Source organism: Pinus tabuliformis, chromosome 5_1 (assembly GCF_031772625.1).
Source record: "Pinus tabuliformis cultivar Carrire ecotype Pingquan chromosome 5_1, CPIR1, whole genome shotgun sequence".
Lineage (NCBI taxonomy): Eukaryota > Viridiplantae > Streptophyta > Pinopsida > Pinales > Pinaceae > Pinus > Pinus tabuliformis.
This window is the reverse complement of record NC_142305.1, coordinates 576,843,756-576,855,746: the sequence shown is the minus strand read 5'-3', so window position 1 is coordinate 576,855,746 and position 11,991 is coordinate 576,843,756. Positions and strand designations below refer to the sequence as shown.

General features: G+C 32.0%; 1 protein-coding gene across 1 annotated transcript; it reads right to left on the bottom strand.

Annotated features, from left to right (window-relative positions):
- Nucleotides 1-243: 243 nt before the first annotated feature.
- On the bottom strand, nucleotides 244-11,757 carry LOC149166148 (dihydroflavonol 4-reductase-like). Its single transcript, XM_089430064.1, has 7 exons — nucleotides 11,628-11,757; nucleotides 10,578-10,744; nucleotides 10,067-10,276; nucleotides 9,602-9,785; nucleotides 7,772-7,913; nucleotides 7,511-7,566; nucleotides 244-530 (listed from the first exon to the last, which is right to left on the bottom strand). Exons 1-7 carry the CDS (start codon nucleotides 11,755-11,757, stop codon nucleotides 244-246), a joined length of 1,176 nt encoding a protein of 391 aa, XP_089286190.1.
- Nucleotides 11,758-11,991: the final 234 nt, after the last annotated feature.

The window sequence follows — 11,991 nt, the reverse complement described above, 5'->3', positions numbered from 1 at the left end:
TAGCTAAATGAAGAGACATTAGTCCCAAAGGATATGTCTCTCTGATCAGGCATGGTCGGTCAATTCCTATTAAAGGAGCACCGCCTCAGCCTTATAATCATCATTTAAAATATTATCAATCAATTAAATATATTACAAAAACTTTTGAGTATTTCTCAGAAATCAATCAAACAATTAGAAATTAATATTTATAATAGTGGTATTAGAGCCAACATTCCTCTGGTGACACCCCACGTCACTCTGCTAGCCGTCAGGCCTTATGCGCCTCCCATCCTCGACCTTCTCTATTGTTTTGCTGCTACAAAGCGCTGCTTGGAATAGTCGTGTGCTGTGCTCCATGGCGGCAAGGCTGTTTCTATCAGAATAGTTGTGTGGTTCCCTATTCTCATCAACGTGGAGGAACAACGTGTAGTGGAAGAGAATTGTTTCGTCTATGGGTTTTGGCGTAGAACAACCGTCAACAACTTTTTGGCATTGAGTGTGCTCCAGTCTCACAGGAGTGTTGACTGATCGATGCCTCACTGTGTCGTCTGCAGTTCCAATCCGCCGTCAGTCTATGTTGTGGCATATGCTCTATGGTGTGGAAAAATCGATATGCCATTGTCCCTTATTCGATCAGTCAAGCCGGTCAACAGTCATAACCTGTTATTCGATTAGACATGGTGATTGCTGGGCTATAACATAGTTAGAACATATAAATTAATTATAATTATACAATATATATATATATATATATATATATATAAGATAATTATTTAAAAAGAAGTAGTATTATTAAAAATTGGGTCCAGTAGAAAAAACAAAACAAAATGGCGAGCAACAATAATGACCGTATGAAAAAAATTCAAGAGGACATCAATGAGTTAAATAAACGCTTGGATAATGTCGAGAAGTCAATTAGTAAGCAATACCAAATGGCCAATGATATCTCTTTCTTAAAAACCTTGATGAGACAACGTTTAGAGGGACTTATCCACCTTCAACTACACAGAGTCCCAAGACTCCGGAAGGTGAGAATTCTCTAGAGAATGAGTTCTTGAGGCATGAGAAGCCACGAATACCACAAATTTGCTTAGAAGGAAACCAATATTATACCATATCTTCCGAAACGAACCATCTTAAAATAAAAAATGAATTACCTAAGTATGATGGTAAGAACTATAAAGGCGTCGTCGTATGGGTAAATAAGGTGGACACCATTTTTTTAGCAAACCCTCCACTCGGTGAGAAATAAAGAGTCATGACTGCATCCAACTACTTAGAAGCAGAAGTTTACGATTGGTTTTTGTGGTGGTCGTCTAAATGTACGGGTTGCTTGTTCAATTGGAAAAGCTTTAAAAACGCCTTGCTAAAAAGGTTTCATGACGAGGAAGAGGCTGATGTCTACGAGAGATTCATTCACCTAAAACAAAAAGGATCAGTGAGTGAGTACACTCATGAATGGGAAGTATTAGTAGGAAGGCAGAGAGGGTTCTTTGATTAAGAGTTGTTAAAAATGTATTGATGTGGCCTTAAAGATTACATTCGTGAAGAATTAAAATTGCATAAACCCAAAACCATTGAGGAGGCTAGACACACAACCATAATTATCGAGCGGAAATATAAACTCCACAAGGAACCATATGCTAGTAATGAGAGAACTAACAACTATTCCAAAGGGAAGTCAAGTAAACCATCCTCAGAGAAAACTAGCAAGTACGTTCCACCACTAATGCGAAATGAAGGAAAACAAAAATCTAGTGTTGAAAGGAAAAAGGATGGAAAATGTTGGAAATGCGGAGACAAGTATTACACAGGACACAAATGTGCAACACAAAAATTGTACAACTGTGAAGTTGAACAAGAAGAAGAATCTTCAGAAGACAGCTTTGACGAAGAGAACAATGAAGAAAATGAAAATCCTAGTCCAGAATCAGAAGAAGATATGCCACAAATTTCTTTGGTAGCCATCACATGGATAGCTCAACCACAAACACTAAAGCTTAAGGGTCACATCAAGAAGCAAAACGATATCATTATAATAGACTCAGGGAGTACACACAACTTCACAGATGTCAATGTTGCAAAAAGACTGAACATTTTTTCTTACCCAATAGCAGATTCAAAAGTTATGGTAGTAGATGGAAAATGTATAGATGGAGTAGGCAAGTTCCATAAAGTTAAGCTGCAATTAAGCGAATACAAAATGGAGTCGAGTTCTTATACAGTCCCCCTAGGAGGAGCAGACGTCATTTTAGGGGTACAATGGTTACAAACATTAGGCACGTATTCAACAAATCACCAAAATAAGTTCATTAAATTCAAGTGGGATGGAAGGAAATATAAGTTGTTTGGGTTTCAAGCTCCAACAAATCGAGTAATCTCTGCTCAACAGATGAGGAAACTTATTCGCAAGGGGGCACAAAAATTTGTTGCACAATGTCAGCAGTTGGAATTACTATCGATAGAAGGGACCCACCAACCATAAGAAATTTCATCCTTGATTCAGAAATACGAGAAGTTTTTTCAAGATCTACCAATGAAATTACCCCTAGAAAGACAAATTGAACACATTATTGAAGTCAAACCAGGCTCAACACCAGTAAACATTAAGCCATATTGTTATCTCCATCATCATAAGATAGAAATAGAATGATTAATACAATACATGTTGAATTATGGAATCATTACGAAAATTAGAAGTCCATATGCTGCACCCATAGTGTTGGTCAAGAAGAAGGATGGATCCTTCCGATTAGGTATAGATTATAGAGGTTTAAACATAATCATTATTAAACATAAGTTTTTGATTCCATTCGTTGATGAAATTCTAGATGAACTACATGGTGGAGAAGTTCAGGTTACTACGAAATACGAGTAAGACTAGAAGACATTGAAAGGACAACATTCAGGACTCATGAAGGGCATTATGAGTTCAAAGTTATGCCATTCGGATTAACAAATGCACCAACCACCTTCCAAGTGACCATGAATGAACTTTTTCACCCATATTTGTGGAAGTTTGTACTAGTTTTCTTTGATGATATTCTGGTCTATAGTAAGATGTGGAAGGAACATCTCAAGCATCTGGAAGAAGTATTGTCTATATTGGAGAAGAACCAATTCTATGCCAAACTATCAAAGTGTACGTTTGGGCAAAAGGAAGTTGAATGCCTAAGACATGTATATCTAGGGAAGGAGTCCAAGTGGATCCCAACAAAATCAAGGAAATAAAAGAATGGCCCAAGCCCAAGAACATATCCAAGCTAAGAGGATTTATAGGGCTAACCAGGTATTACATAAGATTTATAAAAAACTATGTGCATTTGACAACACCCCTCACCAACTTGTTAAAGAAAAATGTTTTTCAGTGGAATGACCAAGAAAACAAGTGTTTCAAGAATCTAAAGGAAGTAATGTCAACCACACCAGTGCTAGTAAATGCTAACTTCTCCAAGCCATTTGTAGTAGAATGTGATACTTATGGATTCGGAGTTGGAGCTGTATTATTGTAGGACAACCACCCTATATCATTTGAAAGCATGAAACATAATAAAATATAAGGCTTAAAATCATAATACCAAAAGGAGATGCTTGCCACCATACATGCTTTAACAAAGTTGCACCAATATTTTCTTGGGTGTAAATTTTCAATCCGAACCAACCACAACAATCTTCAATTCTTACTTCAGCAAAAGACATTATCAACAGAACAACATAAGTGGATGGAGAAGTTGTTAGCTTTTGACTTAGAAATATTGCACAATAAAGGAAAGGAGAATGTCGTAGCTGATGCACTCTCACGTAAGGATGACGACCACACAACATGTGCCGCCATGATAGTTGTTCCGTAATGGTTATATGAAATATGAGCCGAATATGCCAAGGATGAGGATTGTGACTCCATGATTAAGAATATGATTGAGTATACCAACTTCGAGTGGAATACTGACATATTTAGGTACAAGGGTAGAATTTACCTAACACCCACATCCAAATTTAAGATGAGAATACTAAAAGAGCCTCATAATTTGCCTGCAGCCGGACATGTCAGATTCTACAAGACTTACTAAAACATTCGATAGCCATTATATTGGAAGGGTATGAGAAAGGAAATTCATAAATATGTTGCAAAATGTGATATTTGTTAATGGAACAAGAGCGAAATTGTTCCAACTCCAGGGTTGCTACACCCACTACACATTCCAAATCAAAAGTGGAAGGAGATTTCAATGGACTTTATTGAAGAACTACATGCATTTGACGAAAAGGATAAAATATTTGTAGTAGTTGATAGGCTCACTAAATATGTCTACTTTATGGCTATTAAAAAGACTGACACAACTAAACAAATCGCTGATGTGTTTTGTAAAAATATTTACAAACTACATGGGTTTCCTAAGGTCATCGTCAGTGATAGAGATGTAAGGTTTAAAGGAAATTTTTTGAAGGAATTCTGCCACCAAGCAGGAATATCCCTCAACATGAGTTCGGCATATCACCCCCAAATAGATGGACAAACCGAAACCATTAATAAATGTTTGGAAACATATCTTTGTTGTTTCATTACAGATAAACAAAATAGATGGACCCAATGGCTACACCTGGCAGAATGGTGGTATAATACCGCGTACTAAACTTCAGCTAAGATGGCATCTTTCCAAGCCTTATATGGTTACGAGCCACCCAGATGGAAAGACTTTGCACTCCTTGATTCCAGGGTACCAGTAGTTAAAAACCACCTAGAAGAAAGTCAAAGGATCATCAAATTACTAAAATAAAATCTAACCATGGCTTGTAATAGAATGAAACAACAAGTTGACCAACACCTCTCTGAGAGAGAGTTTGGGGAGGGAGATTAGGTATTTGTTAGACTCCAACCTTATAAGCAATTATCTCTAAAACAACAGGGGAAGAATAAATTATCACCTAAATATTATGGGTCGTATCAGATAATAAAAAAAAAAAGTAGTGTATCTTATGGATTAAAGTTACTTGACAAGTGTCAAACCCATAATATCTTTCATGTATCAAGTCTCAAGCGAGTATTAGGGAAAAACAAAATAGTACAAACAGAAATACTAGAGTCCGATGAAGAAGGAAGAATAGTCCTCGAACCTGAAGGTATACTCGCTACCTAAGAAAAGGCTTTACGATACAAGTTAATAAATGAATACATCATCAAATGGAAGAGGTTACTAGAGGAAGATTCGTCGTGGGAATTAGAATGTTTTCTTCATCAACACCCAAACTTACCTATGCTTTGAGGACAAAGCATCTTAAGGGGAAGGCAACGTTACAAATTTAAATTCATAAAATTCATAAAATGTAAAAATATTACCTAAATAATTAAATGGACAATTGTAATCAATCAATTAACAAATAATTAGCTAAATGAAGAGACATTAGTCCCAAAGGACATATCTCTCCGATCAGGCATGGCTAGTCAACTCTTATTAAAGGAGCACCACGTCAGCCTTGTAATCATCATTTCAAATATTATCAATCAATTAAATATATTATTGAAACTTCTGTGTATTTCTCATAAATCAATCAAACAATTAGAAATTAATATTTCTAACATTCATCATATCTTTAATAAAAATATTGCAATAAATTTATATCAATATTAAAGAATAGATCCAAAAAACATATTATTTGATAATAATAATAATAATTAAATCAATAATCAAATTTCCATTACTATTTATCATTTTTTTTTTTTCTGAATCAGGCTATAGTACAAAAAGTCAAAAAATTACATAAGTGTTACAACAGGGCCATGACCCTGTAACTTCTGCCGAAAGATTGACAGTTTTCCCAAATTATACATACCCAAAATTGAACAGGTACAAAAATTGGATGTTGAGCATGGACATGCTGTGACGGACTAACATAACGACACATGACATTACTTGATCTAAGACTGATAAACATATGAACCCTTATAGCTGACACATAGATTTGGAAATCCAGACTGAAACCGAACACATACAGATAACAAGGTACGAAAACAATGCATAGCTTTCCTTTCCAGGCTGCTGAGGGCAAACTGATTGGTTGAATTAATCCTCGTCTGTGGTATAGGGCTCTTCCTCCACCTTGCCCCTAAATTGCTGTGAGTCATCCAAGTCCGAGAGAGGGACCACCGGGCTGGTATGGATCCTCTGAGCCGGTTCGTTTGGGCCCGCAAGGGCTATTACTATTTATCATTGAAGATATTGGTTTTGAATATTTTAAAACAAAATCTTATATTTAGATACAATTCATATTCTTTTGTTAACAAATGATATCCAAGACAAAATACAATAATATTCCTCCTATCTTGAATAAAAACATTGCAATAAAGTTATATCAATATTAAAGAATAGATCCAAAAAACATATGATTTGACAATAATAATAGAGATTAAATCAATAATCAAATTTCCATTACTATTTATTATTAAGGATATTGGTTTTGAATATTTTCAAACAAAATATCATATTTACATACTATTCATATTCTTTTGTCAACAAATGATATCCAAGACAAAATACAATAATATTCATCATATTTTTAATAAAAATATTGCAATAAAGTTATATGAATATTAAAGAATAAATCCAAAAAACATGTTATTTGATAATAATAATAGAGATTAAATCAATAATGAAATTTTCATTACTATTTGGACTCCAAGTTACTACAGAATTTGGACCCCCTTCTAGAAGTTGCACAACTTCACACGTGGGAAAGAGAGAAAAATTTGATTTTTATTCTTGAAAGGGTCATCCTTCTTCTCCGCTATCCTTCTTCTCTTTCTTCCTTGAATTTCACACTTTTTCTTGGCCCAGATACTACAGATCAAACTTGTTGTGAGTGAGTGACAAATGAGGTCGAGTTACTGCCTTTATATAGTGATTCTGTTGCCAATTTTTAGGCCGACTTGCCTAGTTTTGAGGCCGACTCTTATTAGGGATAGTGGATGGAAGTTAATCAACTCGTTGGTCCCTTCTCTTTGTTCTTAACCCCCTGGGTTTTTCTCCCCTCCTTTGTTTCCTTCTCTTTTATTGGTTAGTGTCTGTTCAGTTCTAGGATCTCTCTTTTCTTTTATTTGTTTTGATTTTATTTTGAATTTTGTTTTATCATTATAGTTATTGGTTTTTATTAATAATAATATTATTATATAATATTATTATTAAACTAATGTCTAAAAGTCACCTCAAATAATATGATCATATATATATAATTGAATAGATTTTATATTTCATTAATAATGTCCTTTAAATCATATTTGTAAAAAAAAAACCATCTTCAAAAGTTTTTTGGAAAATTTCTCCAATAATAAATCAATTATTTTGATTTATTTCGATAATCCATAAAATTGAGCAGATTGTAGTCTTATTAACAATATCCTCTAAACCATATTTGTAAAAGAAACCGTCTAATGATAAATCAATTATCTTGATTTATTTCAATAATCCAAAAGATTGAGCCGATTGTATAGTCTCATTAAAAATGTCCTCTAAACCATATTTATAAGAAAAACCCATATCCAAAAGTTTCTTCGAAGAATAAACAATTCCACCACCTTCTTCATCATATCTGCAATAACAAATCAATTACCTTAAAATAAATTAATATAATTATATATTTCTCAAAAAAAATATAACTAAAATATAAGAACATGGCTTGCCTAAATAAGTTAGTTAAAATACGTAAGCTATAAGAATGCTTATTTTTCTATTCTAAATATGTCGCTACTTGAGGACTTATATGCTTAATACCAGCAGATCAGAAGATTGCTTACTTGAATGGTGGGATGCAGTGAGGACGTAGTTTATGCATCATATTTGCGAACTCCGAGGAAGTGGCAGTTAACGCCGAGCAAATATGTCGCCCTTCTACATTGGGTTGCTCCATCAAAAATATGTGGGCCTCACATACATCGTCTACGTGAACCAATGATATGGATCCAAACTTTATTGCTAATAAAGTTTACATTATTTTTGTTTTTGAAAACAAAAGTAAAAGCAAATTAGTTTTTTTAAAAGTTTACATTATTTTGAAAACAAAAGTAAAAGAATTTTTTTTTAATAATTAATTTAATAAAATTAAAGTAATATTAGATTTGAGATTTTTGTGATTTATATTGTAGATAAATGTTTTTCAGATTAATCACGTCATTAAGATTTGGTTAATGTTTTGAACTAATTAATGTGATTCATTCTCATGACAAAGTGAAAAAATCATAAAATCTTAAAGAATAAAAGCAGAGATGCAAACATAGCCCATGATCAATGATTGAAAATCTAGCCATTGGAGATTAGTTAAATAGATAAATAGAAATTCTCGAAAATTAGAATGAAATTATTTAATATTTTAGTTATTCTAAATATAGTTATAAATTAGTTGATATGATAAATAATAGTAAAAAGTTGTCAAGAAAGTTAGAAGACTTTTTTAATAAAAAGAAGATGAGACATTATATACTAATAAAATAAAAATAGATGTTATATAATTTTAATAATCAGGTTATAAGGTTAAGAGTAAAATTCAAATTATTCTAAAATAGAGAGTAATTATTTTGGCACCCAACGGAGCTGTAGTAAAAAAAAGTAAAAGAAAATTAGTTTTTTTCCAAGTTTACATTATTTCTGAAAACGAAAGTAAAAAAGAAAAAATAATTTTTGTTAATTAATTAATTTAATAAAATTAAAATAATATTAGATTTGAGATTTTTGTGATTTTTATTGTAGAAAAATGTTTTTCAGATTAATCACATTATTAGGATTTGATTAACGTTTTGAAGCAACTAAGGTGAAATAATCATACAATCTTAAAAAATAAATAGCAGGGATGCATCATAGCCCCCTGGTCAATGATTGAAAAACTAGCTGTTGGAGATTAGTTAAATAGATAAATAGAAATTCTAAAAAATTAGAATGAAATTGTTTAATATTTTAGTTATTCTAAATATAGTTATAAATTAGTTAATATGATAAATAATAGTAAAGAGTTGTCAAGAAAGTTAGAAGAATTTTTTTAATAAAAGGAGGATGGGACATTATATAATAATAAAATAAAAATAGATGTTATATAATTTTAATAATCAAGTTATAAGGTTAAGAGTAAAATTCAAATTATTCTAAAAGAGAGAGTAATTATTTATTATTATAGATTTAGTTATAAATTAGTATTGTTAAAGATACTTAAAAAAAATTTTAAATTAAGATGATTAAAAATAATCTGTAATTATCATTAATAATAATTGTTAGGAACATATAAAACTATTAACTACTAATGAGATTTAGATCTAAATTATTATATACTAACAATAATAAGTTATTTTTTAATATTATTTAAGTATAAAAATAAAATTTTAAATAATTTCTTAAATTTATAATTTATTTGTTTTTCATTTTTAAAATTTAATATTTTTTTCCAATTTTAATAAACATTCATAATTATTATTAAAAAATATTAATCTCAACAAATCACTTTTTCTAATATCAATCAACAAATCACCTTCCTTCTTTTTCTAATATCAATCAACAAATCACCTTCCTTGTTTGCTAAACCACCAAAATATTAATCTAAACAAATCACCTTTATACTTGGTAAACCAGAAACCAAATACCTGGCTCTGAGAGTTCTGATGATTCTATTGGTAGGCTCAGTGCCACTCTGCATGAAGTCGGAAATGTGGAAGTAAGGCAAGGGCCACACACTGTACTGGGTCCAATTGTCACAACCTCCATTTCGCTCTTTGACCCATACTCAATTGCTGCTTGCTCCGCCAAAGTCTTGGCAACGGAATAAAACTGCAAGTAAATATTAGTCGGTATTTTATTTTAATTTCAATATTTTACCTCTGAGCACGTCTATTGCTGATTTTCTGAATATTTTGGAATCGGACAGACATCACAGTCAGCAGTCAATATATTAACAGAATCAGCAATCGACATAAAAATACTTATTTTTTGCAATCAGATAAATATAAAAGTATTTTAATTTTACTTATTCATATTAAATTCTAAAATATTTCCAAAATCTACTCCTATTCTAAATTTAAATTAATTTCTTAAACAAAAATTCTACTCACAGCAAAAGGATGCTGGTGTCTCCTTATTATATTTACAGGAGTCCATATAGATTCGTCCACACTGCAATCCTTAATAACTTCTCCTTCCTCGTTAAGCTGAATGGCTGCTGTTATCGACGAAGTATAGACCACACGCCTCACGGATTTAGCTCGTGAGCAGGCATTCAACACATTCATTACTCCCTTCACAGCAGGCTGAACAAAATCGTCCTACCTCACCATTAGAAAAAAAAAAATCTGTAAATTATTTGGATTTTTTGGTTTTTTATATTATTTTAAAATTTATAACGAAAAGAATAAACTTAATTAAGTTGGGAGGTTTATTCTACAGTCAGTCGAGTATGCTGTTTTTAAAAAAAAAAAAAAAAACTATACAAAACATCTAAAAATTTAGACTCAAACCTCTAAACTTGGTATGCTGTTTTAGAAAAAAAAAAACTTATACAAAACATTTAAAAATTTACACTCGAACCTCTAAACTTAGATTAGATTCTAGCTGTTAATAATTTACCTCTGTACATTTAGAAAAATCCATAGGACTGGCCACGTGAAACACCCCTTGACAGCCCTCCACGGCGGAATCAAAGGCGTGCTCTTCACATAAATCTGCTTGGAAGAGCTTCAGTCTCTCTGCTGCCCCAGGCAACGACAGCAGAGGCCCAATTTTTTCCTCATTTTCTGCAGGCAAATATTAGAGCGAATTGGCACTGTAAATTAGGAATTCATTGATCAATTGCGTTGAGAAGCTAATTTAGTAGATTAATAAAAGACATTATAATAACTCTACGGATTTCTACAATCTCTTTCACTGAACTGTAAAATGTCCCTGCCCTTGTCTCTGACAAATTTGGCAAAAACTCCCTTCATACACAGGTAAATCTAAAATAGTATGAATCTACACTAATAAATATAAAAATTCAATAACAATCAGAAAACAATAATTAAAATCTACTTTTAAATCCATAATATGGAAAGCAATTATAATTAAACTAATTAAACGTAGAATATATGTTATGTTTCAAGTCTACCCAGTTATGGATTACAATAATTATATAATAAAAATCTTGAAATTCAGAATTCAAATCCATATAATTCAAACCAATCACAATAACCTTATTATACCAATCTATAACTCAAACTAACCACAATAACTATCAAACTAACCATAAGAATTGTCTTTAGCAAAACTTTTGGGACTTTTTGTTGATCATAGTTTTTGTTATTTAACTAGTTTTTTGATTGTAAATATAGATTAGCACCTTGAAAATCCCCAAGGCATTTTGAGTGTGCACAAGTTATCTATCAAACTTGTGATTTCAATAAATTAGTGCGAAATTTTAGAGAAATTACACACTCTATAACCATATTATATAAACTCCAAAATTCAATATTTAAATCCCTATAACTCAAACGAAACTAAATAATTATTATATAAATTCCAAAATTCAAATAACTCTAACTCAAACTAACCCAAATAATTTTTATACAAACTCCAAAATTCAAAATTCAAATCCTCATAACTTAAACCAACCCAAAAATAATTACATATAAAATTAATTACGCGGATCTCTGAGAGTCGCGTTGACAGTGTAGCCTCTTTGGAGAAGATTCTTGACGAGCCATGATCCGACGTATCCCCCTGCTCCTGTGACGCACATCTTCACACCACCTTTCCCTTCTTGGATTTCCATTTTTAATGGAGGGAACAGAGAAGCACGAATGCGCAGTGAAAATTAATATCGCAGATAGATATGAGTAACTTGCTTTGCACTCGACTTCTGCCAACTTATAACGACCTATCGGGTCGAGCCTGTTTCTGGTTGTCGGAAATCCAAGGACGTCGTCGGTCGACGTAATTGTCTTACATTATATTAGGATGTGACCTGTTTGCAATTTTTTATTATTATTATTATTATCTTTTTTAC

Bases quoted from the DNA above. Each gene is read 5' to 3' on its own strand.
- LOC149166148 (XM_089430064.1), bottom strand. From the start codon at position 11,757: ATGGAAATCCAAGAAGGGAAAGGTGGTGTGAAGATGTGCGTCACAGGA. The intron at 7,567-7,771 runs GTAAGCAATCTT...TTGTTATTGCAG, and splicing joins CACTGCATCCCACCATTCAA to ATATGATGAAGAAGGTGGTG. The intron at 531-7,510 runs GTTTTTCTTATA...TTGGAACTGCAG, and splicing joins GAAGAAACTTTTGGATATGG to ACGACACAGTGAGGCATCGA.